The sequence below is a fragment of the Ailuropoda melanoleuca genome, chromosome 16 (genome assembly GCF_002007445.2).
Source record: "Ailuropoda melanoleuca isolate Jingjing chromosome 16, ASM200744v2, whole genome shotgun sequence".
NCBI lineage: Eukaryota > Metazoa > Chordata > Mammalia > Carnivora > Ursidae > Ailuropoda > Ailuropoda melanoleuca.
The window spans coordinates 89,085,964-89,101,213 of record NC_048233.1 but is presented as its reverse complement, the minus strand read 5'-3'; the positions used below and the strand labels follow the sequence as shown (position 1 = coordinate 89,101,213).

At 65.1% G+C, this 15,250-nt stretch overlaps 1 protein-coding gene across 1 annotated transcript in view; it reads left to right on the top strand.

The window, feature by feature from the left end:
* Nucleotides 1–8,158, top strand: part of KCNQ1 (potassium voltage-gated channel subfamily Q member 1) — a 342,106-nt gene extending 333,948 nt beyond the window's left edge. The window contains exon 17 of the mRNA XM_002920138.4: nt 6,941–8,158. Within this exon, the coding sequence (XP_002920184.3) occupies nt 6,941–7,165 (225 nt within the window). The 3' untranslated portion in view covers nt 7,166–8,158. The remainder of the gene's footprint in view (nt 1–6,940) is intronic.
* The last annotated feature ends 7,092 nt before the right edge of the window (nt 8,159–15,250 follow it).

Below are 15,250 nucleotides of genomic sequence, written 5' to 3'. Positions count from 1 at the left end.
TGAGGGGCGGTCAGCAAGGGCCAGCCAGGCACTGGCAGGCCTCCAGAAGGGTCTTGGGCAGGGGGGGGGCACTGACCAGGTCCTCAACCATTTGGTCACGCTGTGAGGAGGACCCAGCTGAGACACAGCTGACCTTGGCAGTGGCTCTGACCACCTGCCACAGCGTGGCCTCCTCCATCCACCCCGCGGCCCGGACAGCAGGAGATGCAGGGGACAGACGCTGGGACAGGGGTCTTGGTCTGCAGCCTCTGAAATGCTCACCTTAGCAAAGGGCCAAGTCATCAACCCCACCATGACACCGGTCCTGGGGCCAAGACACAAGGGACTGCCATGTCTCCTGCCCCCGTGGGCCGAGGCTCAGCCCTAGCCTGGACTCTGCCCGAGCAGAGCACCCTGGGAGGCAGGCAGGAGGACACGGGTTAGTGACCACGATTCCCTGTTAGAAGACATTGGTATCCGACAGAGTCCCCTTGCTGGGGGTGGGGGGGGTTGCTCCCACTCAGCCTCTGAGTTGCTCCGTCCGAATGGCATCGCTGCTGTGGAGGGGGGCTCACCTCCTTGGCACATGCAAAGGCCCAGGGGCCTAGAGGTCCTGGCAGACACACCCGCACCCTCGGCAGCTCAGGGAACGACTTAGGGGACGGTGACCTGTGTAAAATCACACCCGGGGCGGCTCGTGCATTCTCCGACACGGTCTCCCGTGCCCCAGAAAGCCCAGGGTCCCCGTGTGCCCACACGTACCCACACATGGGCCTGCCGGCCTCGGTCCACGTGGCACTTGTGCACCCGTGAACGCGCTCATGGGAATCACTGACGACCCGTCCGCAGGACACTGCCTGGGAGGTCGGCGAGTGCCAAGCACTGCTTCCAGGGTCCCTGCGTTAATTCTTTCGACCCTCGACCGTCCCCAGAGGGAGGGTCCACCGTCGTCCCTGTGGGTCACATGGGCAAACGGGTTCAGGAGGCCGAGGGACTTGGCCAAGGTCACCGGGCTCCGGAGCTACCCCAGGCGGCCCATCCGGTGCCCGAGCCCTCCTCCCCTCAGACCCAGACCCGGTGCTGCGCAGCCTGCCCGTGTGCACACGCCAGAACCTCCCGCAGAGGCCCCGGGCCTGCCCCCCACAGCCGCACAGCTCCGGGCCCTGCGGCCGCCCCTCGACCGTGGGTACGCGCCCGCTCGCCACAGGACGGACAGCCCAGCAGAGCGGCGGCCCGGGGACTGGCAATAAAACCGCCACCGCGAGAAACACGGTTGGTTTTTCTCCAAGAGCTAAAGCACTAAAACAAAGCCATAAACACAATTACACCGTCTCCTGCCGTAAATTAGGACGTTATGAAGCGCTGTGATCTATCCCCAGTCATACCCAGCTCTGTCAGACAGCCCAGCCCCACGGGCCCTAACGAAAGGCTGATTTATGGGCCCTGTTGTCGGCTTCTTGCCGTGGGGGAGGGGCGCTCCCCAGCCCTGAGGAGTCAGAGGCCCCGCGCCAGGGGCGGCCCCGCTCCGGGCTGGCCGGGCTGCCCGCGGGGCAGGACATCCCGGGACAGCTCGCCCCAGGCAGACAGTCGGGCACCCTGCACCCCCTCCCCATCCCGGGGGGCTCTGGAGACCAGCTGCTGGGCTATGTAGCACCGGCTGTGTCCGCCCCCCACTGACGGCGAGGAAGGCTGGAGGCCCCGGGTTCATGCAGCCTGATTCTAGTGACAGACACGAACGCACACCAGGTGTCTTGGGGGAAATACGGGCTGCTCATGGGGGATCGGGAGGACTGTGCCGAGGGAAGGAGGGGACCTCAAGTGGGCGATGCTGGTGAGACCTCGGGGGGTGGGGGGTGACCGGTGCAGGCAGCAGGGGCAGCAGGGACGAAGGCCACCATGTGTGAGGCTCAGTCGAGAGCTCTGGAGTGGAGCGAATGAAGAGGGAGGGAGGGAGGAAGGGAGGCCAGAGAGCCAAGCGGGGCATACCAGGGACCATGCAGGGACTCGGGCTTCGGGCAGCAGGACGATAGCTCTGGGTGGTGTGAGCAGGACAGCGACGTGAGCCGGCGTGTGCTCGGAAAGGCCTGTGGAAGCGTGCTGGGGGAGGCGGGGAAGCTGGCTGGCAGGCTACTGCACCTGTCCCAGCAAAAGAGGACGGTTGCCTAGCCTGGCTGGGCTGCGGAGGGGCCCCCAGGCTCTGCCGACAGACAGAATGCAGTGCCTGATGCTGAGATTTGGAGCCTTTTTCCGAGATGAGGAGACTTCGGCAGGAACAGGATGGGCCCGGAGAGGTGGAAGGACCTGGACGGGGGTACAGGAAGCTGTGTTCTCACAGCCTGAGTTCAGCCTGGGGCTGCACATGCGGGTCCTGGGGGCGTCCCTGGCTTGAATCTGCTGTGCTCCAGGTCCAGAGGACAGCAGCCGGCAGCTGTCACAGCAGGGTGCCCTCCGTCAAGGTCAGCAGTGAGGGCTCTGGGCAGGCACACCCCAGACGGAGCCCACGTCCTCCCCTTTGTGGCTTCTCTCGGTGGACGTGGGTGCATGGCATCTCCTGAGTGGGCTGGTGGGCACAGGGGGCAGAGGTCATAGGTCCCCATGACCCCACTGCCCTCCCTGACCAGGCAGCAGCTTTCAGAGTGAGGGCCAGGGGCCATGCCCTCGGGAGGGGGGGCACAAGCATGACAATCTATGGGGACAGAGAACTCAGCAGCCCTGCGGCCCAGGGTGGGGGGGGTCACCCCTCTCAGACCAAGTCCTTCCAGTGTCCAGCAGGGCCCAAGGTCCCCCTTGGTGTGGCCAGGCTCTGTCACAGGACGGGCACACACACTCCTATCCGCCAGAGTTCACCCCTCAGACCCCACGTCCTACCCTGGGCTGGGGGCTTCTCATGAACTTTGGGGGGGTGGCAGGGTGGCACCGCCCACGCGCGAGACTTCGCGGTGTGGCTGGGGCTCTGGGGCCCTGGACAGGGGAGGTGGGCTTCTGTCCTGAGCTCTCCACCACAGGGCTCCCTCCTGGCCTGGCCGCAATGGGGGCTGGGAGGGTGGCACCCAGGACCTCTGCCCTGAGCCGCTCCTAGACCTGCCCCCCGCTGTGTGCCAGCCACACACCTCCCTCTGAGCTGTCTCCAGGGCCTCGAGGCACACCCAGACCTCAGCTGCCTCACCCATCTGATGGGCTGGGTGGCGGCGGGGCCGGAGGCGCTGGGACCTGGGCAGTGCTGGGCCACGCTGGTGCCACAGGTCTGCGGGTCTGTAGTCAGGGTGGGAGGGAGAAGGCCTGTGGCAGCCCCATGGCACCCTGCATTCCCCGGCCCTTCACTCCTGCACCTCCCTAGTGTGGTGAAGTGGGGGAGCCAGGGAGAGCCGGGGACCTGTAGGGGGGACGGGGGGCAGGTAGCGGATGGAGTCAATGCAGAGCCAGTAAGCAGAGTGGTCACGGCCGCATCACCGTGCGTGTCCCCGGTGTGCGTGACACGGTGAGCTCGCTGGGGCTCTGGGGTCCTGCATGCCCAGCCCTGGGCCGAGAACCCCCCGCTCCTTGCAGCCCAGGTGGGTCCAGGACCGTCTGCAAGCAGGAGGGCCCAGGAGCCCTCACCCTGGGACCCTGCAGAGGGCTCGAGGATGTCCCGGGAGGAGGTCCCGCCCCGCCTACAGACGCCGACCAGCAGGGACCCCAGGGCACCACACACCGCCCCTCGGGACCAGGCCTCCGCGTGCCCCTCCTGCCCGTCTCCCACCGGAGTGGCCAGGGCCATTGGCAGGTCTAGAGCCGGGATCAAGGCTGAGCAGGTCCTGCAAAAAGCTCCCTTGAAAGACTCTTTTTCAAGATTTTCTTTTGAAAACAAATTCATAACCACATCACACAGGAACCCCGTCGCCTCGGGTTTGATCCCCAGCCGCCCGGGGCCCTCTCCCTAGCTGTTACTCTAATTGCTTTTTTCTCCTCGGAGGGCCGCGTGCGTCGTCTGTGGTTATTAATCTGGTGACTCGAGGCGAGGAACAAGGGCCCTTTGTCGGCCCTGTCCTTTCAGTCTCTATCAGATTGCAAGGAACCATGAGGTCCGAGATCCCCAAAACTGATCTGCCCCCCACGGCTCTGGGGAGCGCCATTGTCCCCCTCTCTGCAGCTGGGGTTTGGCCATGAGCATCCCCACCCGCCACGTGGAGGGGAGGCACCCTGTGCTCCAGCAGAGAAGGGAGGGGGACAAGGCCACCTTGGGGACCATCTCTCTGGAAGTGACAGAGCGGGGCCTGAGGCCAAGCAGGAACTACCTGCCCGTCACGCTGCCTCGTACCCTCCTGAGCCCACAGGCCGGGGCGAGGAGGGAAGCCCCTGCCAAGGGGCTGCTGCATGGGTCCTGGGACCACCCTGATACCCTGCCCCGGAGCAGAAGAGTGTCAGACTCCATCAGTCTAGGGGTTGGGGGCTGGGCAATGCACGGCAAACTCGGGGTGTTCGGAGCCAGCAGCTGAGTCCAAGGCAGCCGTGGGGGAGTGGGGGTGGCACCAAGGTTGGCCACCAAGCTCCAAGAGGGGGCATAGCTCTGGGGAAAGGGAGGCTGGGCCAGGAGTGCTCGGGAAGGCTTGGCTCCCCCACAGCGCTCCTCACCCCTGCCTACCACAGTCCAGCCTGCGGGACAGTGCCCAGTGGTCGTGGCGGGAAGGGCCCGAGCTCCTCCCCGGCCACGCCCCTCCGCCCCCACCCCTCCTGCGTCCCAACCACACTTCTGTTTCCTTTTTGTCCAAGAACACCCTGTAAAGGCTTCCATACCCACTTACACATCTGGGGGCTTCAACAGATGTTCAAGTGCCGTGGAGTGAAAATTTATGAAACCACAAATTCTCTTCTGTAACGTATTTGGTGCTCTAATTAATGCCAAACCAATTGATACCCGAGCTGGGGCCTGCACAGTTAAATGACACTGAGCCACGCCTGGACATGCCTCGTTCAAAGCCACTGGTGTGCAGGGCCAGGGGAGCCCAGGTGACCTCCTGGGAGGCTCCCAGGGCACCCGCAGATAGTGGAAGTAAAGGGCCACCAGGGGGTCTCAGGCCAAGAAGAGGGGTGGGGTTTAGGTGTGACCATGGGCAAGTCCCCCCACCCCCTGTCCCCCCCTGCCTTGCTCACTGTGTCCACCCAGGCTTGTGAGCTCAGCTCAGAACCCCCCCACCCTCACCCCCTCCCAGGACCAGCCGCATTAGCCCTGACCCCTCCTCACCTGACACGTGTGTCTTCTCAGCATGGAAGCCCAGGCATGGGGCTTGCAGGGGTGAAATGGGAGCGGCAGGGGTCCCAGCCGGTGACCACGCACAAGACCCTTCTCCTCCTGGGGCCTCAAGGTCTGTGTCTGTGTGTTGTGGTGCAGGTCTCAGTTCGGGGGCTGGGAGAGCTGAGTGGCCCCAGGCCCCACCCCAGCACCCCTTCCCTTGGTCACCTGGGCTCCCGTGTCAGATTTATCCAGGAAAATGGAGAATCAGGCCCTCGGCCCTGGGTGATGGGGCCTCGGAACGAGCAGCTGTCCCAGGGGGTCTGAGACAGGTAGTTCTCAGACCCAGGGCCACCGGTAGGAGGCAGACTGCACCGGCCTCAGCCCTGCAAAGCTGGGGAGATGGGTCACCTGGGTTGGAGGAGGGCCCAGCCCCCTCACAGACAGCCCTTCTGGCAGAGGGGGCGGGCTGCTGACAGGGGTGCCCCCCGGCCCCCATTCTGCCCTGCCTGGCACAGGGGCCCAGGGTAAGGGACTCCTCTGGCTCCTCGGGAGAGACCCCTCTTTTCATCTTGTTCCTGCCAGGCTCCTCCCTCCCCTCTCCTCACTTCTCCCCTGCAGCTCACCTCCCACCCCTCCCCCGCAGCTCACCTCCCTCCCCTCTCCCACAGCTCCATGTCTGTGGAGGGCAGGAGGGTTGTTGGCTGCCACACCCCCCTCTGGAGCTGGCCACTCTGGGGACCCAGCTCCTGGCCTCCAGCGCTCCTGGGGTTTAGGGCCACTTCGCCCAACAGGGCTTCCCCAGGGCGACGCAGCCAGCACCCAGCTCTGCCTGGTCCCGGGGAAGGAGTGCTGTGACCGGCGGTGGGCCCAGGGGTGTCCAGGGGCAGGCTGGCCCCAGGCAGCCCCGGACAGAGCCCTCGGGTGGAACCGGCCTCCTCCTCTGCCCCCCGCACGGCTCTAGTCCTTCCGGTGCTCCAGGTACCGAGACAGCAGGAGGAGGGCCTGCTTTGTTCTCGCACCGTGAAGGTATCACCCCCAAGGGCCCTGCAACCCCGGCTCCTGCCTGGACCCACAGGCTCACCGCTCACTGGCTCCACACCGCTGCTGGCCAGGGGCCCCTCAACAGCACCCAACCCAGGGCCCCCCTGGATGCCCTGCACTGCCCCGGGGCTTACTTCAGCCCCTGCACACCTGGCCTCCCGGCAGCCGCTGCAGTGGGGGGGACACGCCTGCTGGCCCGGGGCCATGCTGCCCACGCGTTTGCTTCCAGTCTCATAGGGTGACCCCATCTGTTCCCCATCGGCAGCCCCAATGCTCAGAGCAGGGCAGGCTTCTGATAAAAGGGGATTGGGCCATGTGGCCAGAAATAGCGCCCCAGCCTGACCCCTGGGGGATTGGTGCAGATGGGGTCCTGGGAAGACAGTGATGCTGCTGGGAGGGGGGCAGAGGGGCAGCGGAAGATGGACCCCACCCTGCGACCCTTGAGCCCTTCCCAGGAGGACTCACCTGCTCCACCTGAGGGGGGGGAGGGGAGGTCTCTGCAAGAGCAGACACACACGGTGGGGGGTGGCGCACACACATGCACATTCCCCGCACCCACAGACCCGTGCACGGCTCCCGTGTGCAGGGACACGCGGGCCTGCTCGCTGGGCACCTCCCCTGCCCCAGCCCTCCCCCAGCCCGGGCCCGGGGGCCATCCTCATAGCTGGGCTGCCGGCACGAAGACTCACGCTCCTCCTGTCTCCACAGGTGACGCAGCTGGACCAGAGGCTGGTGCTCATCACGGACATGCTTCACCGGCTTCTCTCCCTGCACCAGGGCGGCCCCCCCGGCGGCCACCCCCCCAGCGAGGCCGGGGCCCAGGGCCTTCAGCCCTGCAGCTCCATCAGCCCCGAGCTCTTCCTGCCCAGCAACAGCCTGCCCACCTACGAGCAGCTGACTGTGCCCCGCAGGGGCCCCGACGAGGGGTCCTGATGGGGGCGAGGGCAGGGCCGGAGGAGCCCTGTTCAGCCTGGCCCACCTCCCATCCGGCAGGGGCACCTCACCCCCCAGGTCACTGGCACTCCTCGAAGGCCCAAGACAGCAGCCCCTCCCTCCCAGGCCCCAGACCCCCGTGGGCCACGCTGCCCTGAGAGCCTCCCCTTGAGAAGTGGCTAGGCCACCTCATCTAGCCAGCGGGTACTAAAATGTGGCTGGGTTTGGGGCCCCTCTCGGCTCTGAGACCGTGGCCCCCACATCATTTGTATGGCACTTGGGACACAGTGGCGGGGCTCAGTCTAGACCCCTGGGAGCTGGGCATCCAAGAAACAGCACAGGGGCATGCCGGCCCACCCTGGTAGGCCGCAGGGGGCTTCCTGGGGGGAGACGGAGGGACAGTTGGGACAGGGTCTGCGGGTACCCCACCCTCGGACTCGAACCCAGGACCCAGGGAGGAGGTAGGCAGGGCAGGGCAGGCCCAGCCCATGCCAAACCTAGGGTGCCCATGATCAAGGCCTAGGAGCCCCACTCAGAGGGCCCCAGGCCTGGGCCGTGATTCCCACCCTGCAGAGACTCTGGCTCAGAGGGCCAGGGCTGTGAGGGAGGGGACCCTGAGGCCACGGCTTCCGGCAGGAGAGCCAGCCCACCGCGGTGCCCAGAGTGCTCCATGGGGGCGGAATGTCCCCCACCGTGGACTGGCCTCGTCTCCTGCCCCCGCCCTGCCCTGCGTGCGGCCCCCGCCTCAGCTCCCACCAGTCTGAGCGGCTAGAAAGACGTCCTGTCCCCCCACCGGCTTCTGAGCGTGGGCGGGCGTCAGGGTGTCACAATCCCTGCACGAGACAGGGGCTCCTCCTGGGCGTCACACGTCACAGAAATCAGAGTAATTTGTGGTGATTTGGAATCTGTGTTTTAATGAGTTTCACAGTGTGATTTTGATTCTTAATTGTGGCGCTTTTCCTAATAAACGTGGAATCACGGAGTGGGCCTCGAGCCTGCACTTGCCTTCGTTCCTGGGGGGGGCGGTCCATCTTTGGGACAACCCCGCCCTCCCGTGGAGCCGCCCCCCAGCTTTCAACACGCCAGAGCGGCCTCATTTCTGTCTGCACCGGCCCCAGAGAGGGGCAGAGGCCGGGAGCCCCCAGCTCCCTGGGAGGATGGCCCTCCCCCACCAGTGACCCAGAAACACCCTGAGGCCAGGCCGTTACCGCCCCAGCCCTGTAGCCAGCACCGAGGTCAGCTCTGTCCACAAGAGCTGAACAGAGGGAAAGAACACAGCCAGAAACGGCCTGCCCTCCAGCCTTCGCTCTTGCCGGTGCCTTTGCTGGAATGTTCTTCCCGCCCTCACCTCCATGCACTAAGTCACTTCTTCGGTCTGTGGCCCAGCTCAGAGCCCGTCCTGCAGCAAGCTCTCCCTGAAAGCCCCTCATGAGAAGCACCCCCTCCAGGCCTTGGGACCCCTCGAAGGGAGGGGCTGATGGGCAAGGTCGCTGTCCCCAGACAAACATTGGGGTTAGAACTACGGGACCCTGTCCTCCAGGCCCACGTCCCACACACCACTCCGCACTCACTTCTTGGGCCCCAGGGCTTGGTGTGGACAGGACAGCGCCCTATCCTCCCCTGCCCGCCCACCTGTGGGCATCTGGGCCTCCCACCTCCTCCCGGGTCCAGCTACCTTCCCTTCCTGCCTGGTGGACAGGACGCCTACGGCCTCCTTGGAGACAGGTGCCCAGGGCCTGAATAGGATCTCCTGTCACAGAGGAGGAGCTGGGCTCAGAGAGCTCACTGAGGCCAGGGATCCGCTCAAAGGCTCCAGCCCAGGTTGGTACGGCGCTTGATCAGGGCCGCTGTGGTCCCGGGGCTTCCGCTGGGGCAGCCCTGACCACCCAGTGTGGTCAAGATGTGGTTACCGTCCCTCTCCCAGCAGCCCCTGAGCCCCTAGGGAAGCCAGGCACCTTGCCAGGACCAGGCCTTGGGGGGTGCTGGGAGGGGGTGCTGGGCGGCAACCATCTCGGGGGACACACTCTGGCCTCTCCATCTGCCCCTCCCAGGCCAGGCCCCTCCTGGACCGAGGACCCGGGAGCTCTACCACAGCGGTGGGGCGTGTCCAGGCCTACCCTCCAGGGTCTTGAAGAGGCTCAAGGAGCACAGATGGGCTCCCTACTGGGTGGGTGCAGGGGGTGCCCGGGGCTCCAGAGCCCCCACACGGACATGCCTGCCCCTCTCCAGGCCTTGATTTCCCCATCAGTAACAAGGAGCTCCCTTGGGGCTGCCCAGCGTTGAGCGGGCTGGAGGCACACGCCAGGGGAGAGCCAGCCCGCCCTCACCCTGCCCCGTGGGCGCCCACAGCACCCTGGCTGGCCCTCCAACCAAGTTCTCTGCTTCAGGTCACAGATGCGGCATGCTGGGCCGGGGTGGGGGCGGGTAAGCCCACTATACACACCTGACAGCTCCTATACCCTCCGGGACTGTTCGCCCTCCTCGCCTCCCAGAGCCCACCCGCATCCCCAGGCCGTCGGTGGGGGGGGGCGGGCAGCAGACGTTTAGAGGACGGGGGCTGCCCCAAGGCCCCTAGAAGCAGCTGGCGGCCAGTGTCAGGACAGGCAACCCAGGTTTCCGATGCAGTGGGAAGGGAGGGCCCCGGGTCCCGCTTTGCTGAGCCCCACTGGGTCGGTGCCCCCCAGGGGCTCCCACCGCGGGGACTGGGTATCTGGCCTGACCAGCGCTGGCCAGGGCGGGGGAGGGCAGGAGGGGCTGCGCAGGGCCTGGGGCCTCCCCCGCCTGCACCCACCGGGGGAGGGGCAGGCGCAACAATGACTGGAAAGGCAAAAGCTGTTGTTTCCTTGTTGGGTAAATATTTGTGGAAACCCCAGGAAGCTGCTGGCTGGAGAGCAGGGCTCGCTGAGGCGCCCCGGCACCCCGGCCCCCCAGCCCTCAGTGCGCTCGGCGCAGGGCCGCCCATCTGGGCAGGGCACGGCCCCTGCACCCAGCCTGGCTTTGTTTCCCGTATTATCGACTGCACACAAAGTCCCCGAGTGCTTCACTCCTGGACGGGCCATTGCGGCCCTCTCGGGTGTGAAATGCAATTTACCTGAAATAAAGCCCAATTATGGAATTAGCTAATTAAAGCCCGCGGTGGAGGCTGGGCCGGCCGGCCGGGTGCTCAATGCCCGCCCGGTGCCCGCGGTCTGCGGGAACAGATGGCGCCCCGGCCCGCCGTGCCGGCCGCATTCCTTCACTCTGTCCCCCGATAACTGACTTAGACAGCACACGGCCATCTGGTGTATGACACGTCCTGTGTGCCCCGGACAATGGCCCAGCAGACCTCTCCAGGAGAGGGCCGTCGCCCGGGCAACGGTGGCAAGTGCAGCCCGGCCGTTCACGCCCCCTCCCCCAGCCCTTTGTGGGCCTCGACGCGGCTGCCTGGCCCTCGCTGCTGACAGTGTCCATGAGTATTTGCCCGCAGCGCCCGGCCTTTGTCTCCAAATTGGGCTGCCTTATTGAGGTGTTCGGTGTCCAATGGGTGCTAGGGGCATCTGCTGAGGTAACAGGGTGGGGGCGGCCAAGAGCTGCCCTGCTGCCCGCTTCCTGGGGCACCCCCTCTGCCCCAGAACCCCCCGGGTGTGCCCTCGGGAGCAGGCGGGCGGATGGCACCTCACAGGCACTGGGCTCAGCCGTGGGGGTCAGTATCTGAGGTCCGTGTCGGCCCGGCCTGAGGCTCTCCCAGGCTTTGGGCCGGGGGCCGGGGGCCAGAAGCAGAGGGACAAGCAGGCCCGCACTCCTGCCACCTGTGTCTGTGAAATGGGAACAGCAGCAGTGCCCTTCAAAAGGCTGTAGGGGAGGGGTTGATGGAAGTAAGGCCTGAAGGCTCCGGGCCCAGGTCTGGCACACAGTAGGTGCTTAATAAAGGCAGCCAGGTAAACCGTGGGAGATGCCTGGGTGCTGGATGCAGCCCTCCTGCCTGGCCCGCATGAGCCCCCAGAGCAGCTTCCTGGGCCCTCCTGCCTCCCCCCACCAGGCCCCCGCCGGAAGCCAGAGCAAGCTATCCTCAGCCCCAGCAGCCGCCCGCTGCTGTGCCCAGGCTGGCCCCCGAGGCCCTGTGAGCTGAGCCCTGCACGCCCACCCCTGGCATCTCCCACTTGGAGCCCCCAAGTCTCTGGCCAGGCCAACCTCCTGCTTCTTCCTGTGTCGGGCCCCAAGCTGCCCGTGGGCACGGCAGCACCTGCCGGGCCAGGGTCAGGAGCAGTGCCCACCAGGAGGCTGCTGGACAAGAGGCTTTGCTGGGACTCTCAGACCCCCAGGGAGGCCAGACCCTGGGAGTGCCTAGTGCTACTCGAAGTGCCGGTTAAATTACGGGGTAAGATGAGGGTCTGGAAAGGGGCTACTGGCACCACGGGGGGCTGCAGGCTCGCCTGGACACGGGCAGGGCACCGCCAGGCAGTGCCATGTGATGGACACTTGGGGGAGCGGAGTCCACACCCGGTGCCCTGGGAAGGAGATCAGGCAGGTGTTTTGACTGGCATGGCCAGACAGCTGGGGTGGGGGATAGGGTGGCAAAAGGCAGATGTGGCTGGGGCTCCTGGGATGGCCCCACACACAGCCCCAAGCCAGTGTCCTCCTATGGGGGTCTGCTGGGTCACCTGGAGGGATGGGGACCTCCCAGCATACAGGCGGTCTCTCTGGTTTGGGGGTCCTCCCCAGCTCACAGGAGACCTATCCACTCCAACGCTCTGGTTTCATCCTGGGACCACCTCCAAGACCTGGACCTCAGTGGCTCACTGGGGGTCTAAATTGGGTGGCACCCCCCCTCTTGGCCCTGGCCCCATCCTTGTGGCCCCCGAGGCCCAGAGGTCCCTGGCAGCTGGGCCTGGAGCCCGATTGTCCACAGAGCTGGACAAACAGAGCTCCGGTTTCCACTGACCTCTGAGCACCAGGAGCCCGGGGCTAGGGCCCTCTGGATGCCGACAGCCCCCACCCAGGCCCTTTCCAAGCCACTGTGCAGCACAGTGTTGGCGGGTGGGCAGAGCGGGCCCTGCCGCCGGGCAGCCCAGGAGCCCCCAGGCAGGCGACCTCCGACCTCACTGGCCAGCTGCTGTTTTTTCACCTGTTCCAAGGGGGAGTTACCTCCAGCCCCAGCAAACCCGGCCTGGGTGGAGGGTGGGCTGGGGGCTCTCGGCACTAGCCAGAGACACTGACCTGAGAAAGGATCTTCTCCAACGACAGAGCAGGGGCCACCACCCTGCCCCATCCCAAGGCCTCTGAGGCCAGGGCACCACCCCCCACTGCCCAGACCTCAGGTGCCAGCCAGTGGCAGGGGGTGGGGGTCCACTCTGAGCCCTGGATCCTTCTCTCTCAGCAGGTCCCTCCATGACCTCCCAGGCCTGATTCTGTCCTCTGGCCCTCCTAAGGATGAAGCCTCCCTGCACCCCCACCCCTCCCACAGTCCCCAGCACCCCAAGCACCTTAGCGAGGCAGAAGGGGGAGGGGGAAAGTTTGCCTCAGGGTGGACCGCAGAGCCCCTCCCTTCCTCTCTGAGCCTCTGCCCAGGCTCCCACCCCTGCAGTCAGGGCTACACACTCTCACCCCTCACCTGTTTGCAGGCTTAGGGTTCGCATGTCTATGGGCAGTGCCCCCACAGCCGGAGAGGCGACAGGTCTGTCCTGGTGTCTCGACAGAGGTCTGGCCTCCTTCTGCTTCCTGGGTGTGGACTCAGGTTGTGGGGGCAGGGGGGTTGTCAGAATGGAGTTGAAAGCGTGTTGCCTGGACACCACAGTGACTTCCACCTGCCCCCCACCTCTTCTTCTCCTACCCCGCCCCCTCCACACTCTGCTCAGCAAAATTCTCCCCCTCTTTCTATAGCCCGTAGGAAGCATGCGATCTTTCTGGGCAACATCAAAGCAGGAGGCCCGGACTGCCGGGATCAATCATGCTGGCCGCCCCATCTTGCTGCTGCCCCAGGAAGAGGGTGAGAAGTGGCAAAACGCACAGCAAGGGGGTCCCGGGGGTGCTCATGGTGTGCGCAGACTGTACTTAGAGAGTAGAAGCCCCAGGGCACGTGGGTCCTTTCCACCTGGTGCAGAGCGGGAAACCAAGGCCCAGGGCAGAGCTGGCCCGATGTGGTACTTATTTGTATGAATTTGCACTGGAAAAGCCCCAGAGAAGACACAGGACTTCCAGAGGCAGAGAAGTCTGTTGCCAGGCCAGGAAGCCGGAGGGCAGGGAGGGCCGGACCGGCTAAAACAGGAGCTGGCCTTCTCGGGTTTGATCACAAGGCCACAGATGCCGGGTTCGAGGAAAAGGTGCAGGGAATTACCAAGTGGTTTGAACATTGGTCCTCCGCTGATCCATGTGGGCTGAGAAGCCAGGAAGCACTCTGCCTGCGCCATACAGCCAAGTGCCAGAGCGCCCATCAGGCATGCCCACTGGTTCCAACAAGGCTGCCATTGCTCCTGCACATAAGAACATCCCAAACCCCCCACCCCACCAGAGCCTCAAGAAACTGTCACAAGCCTGACCGCTGATTCAATCTATCAAACCCCACTGAATTCATTCGGGTCGTTTCTTAGCTTTATCCCTCCTCACCACCACCCCCTAAACACACACACACACGGCACAAGAATGGTCCTCACAGGGATGTGGGGGAAGGCGGTGGGGAGACAGAAAAAACTAGAGCCAGAGACCACGGCGCCTCTTGTTCCATCCTGGCCCAGCCACGCTTTCGCCACGCATCCTGGGGCAGAGCACCCGGTGTCCCTGAGCTTTGGTTGGCTGTGGCAGTCCCACCTCACAGAGTTGCCGGCAGGGCGCTAAGCAGAAGAGCAACCCCAGCAGCCTCCGGCCCGAGAGGCAGCAGTAGAGCTCCTGGAGCTCAGGGAGGAGCATGTATACAGACCGCTGTGCACTGGGTGTGTCCTCATACACCCGGCACCGCAGATCCGTCCCCGGGTACAAGCCTCGACAGCAAATGCACGTTGAACAGGAAGCGGCCGGCAGCGCCTGGACTGGCGCTATGTCTAGCCCCCCATTATTCTCCATCAGTTCTTCTGAAACAGTCAGGGGAGGCCAGCAGGGGCCCAGGGGCCCAGGGGCCGCGGGAACGAGCAGCCCCCACAGCAAGGCCACTATGCCCTGGCGTCCAAAGCCTCAAGGAGCTCCTCACGGGACACCCCTGCCAGCCTCAGCCCCACGCCGGCATACCCCCACCAGGGCCAGAGGACCCGCCCACGGGAGCCCTCAGCCCACGCCCGAGAAGGCGGGGCCCAGCCCCTCTGCCAAGGACAATGGGGGTGACAGGTCGGAGATGGATCGGCAGCCCAGGGAGAGGAGGCTCGTGCTGGGAGAGGCCGGGCCTGGGGTAGGGCTGCCCCAGGCACTTGACGGGGGAGGAGACGCCGAGGCCCTGACCGCTGATGGGCTGGGGCCTGATCGGGCCCCGGGGACCACAGCATCGCCTGGGAGAAGGGCCTGTCCTGGAATGGGAGGCGGGAGGCCCCTCGAGAAAGGCTTTCTAAAGGGGGTTGTCGGGACGGTGGGTAATGTCATTAGGTAATTTCAAAGGGTCTTAATCAAATCCTCTCTCCCGTCCGCAGGACTTCGTCAAAAGGCCTTTGGAGAGGAAAAGAAGGCCTCAACAATCGCCTTGGGCCTTCCACTTGACTGGTCAGCCCTGTGCAGGGCCTGTGGGCTCCCGCCCCACCTTCGGCTCAGCATCCGACACCAAGCTGCCCCTCTCCCCTGTGGGCACGGAACAGCCCCTCCAGGGAGACACCGTGGAGACATCCCTTCCCAAGCCTCAACAGCTGAGAACCACCACTTACAGAAAGGGAAACTGAGGCTCAAGCAGCTGTCTGACGTTGAGGGAATGGGTTCCGAGCTTCCAAAGCCAGGAAACTCGGGCCAGGAACACAACGCCTCCTTACCTCGGTTTCCCCATCGGTCAAACGTGGGTGAGAGCGTGTCCTACCCCACGTGGTCACATGGGCTCGGTAAGGCCATATGGTAGGTGCTTCCTGAATGTTCTTTGGCGACTCCTCAGGCCCACAGCCCCCTGAGGTCCCATCGGTTGGGGTCCCTCAGAGCCTACTC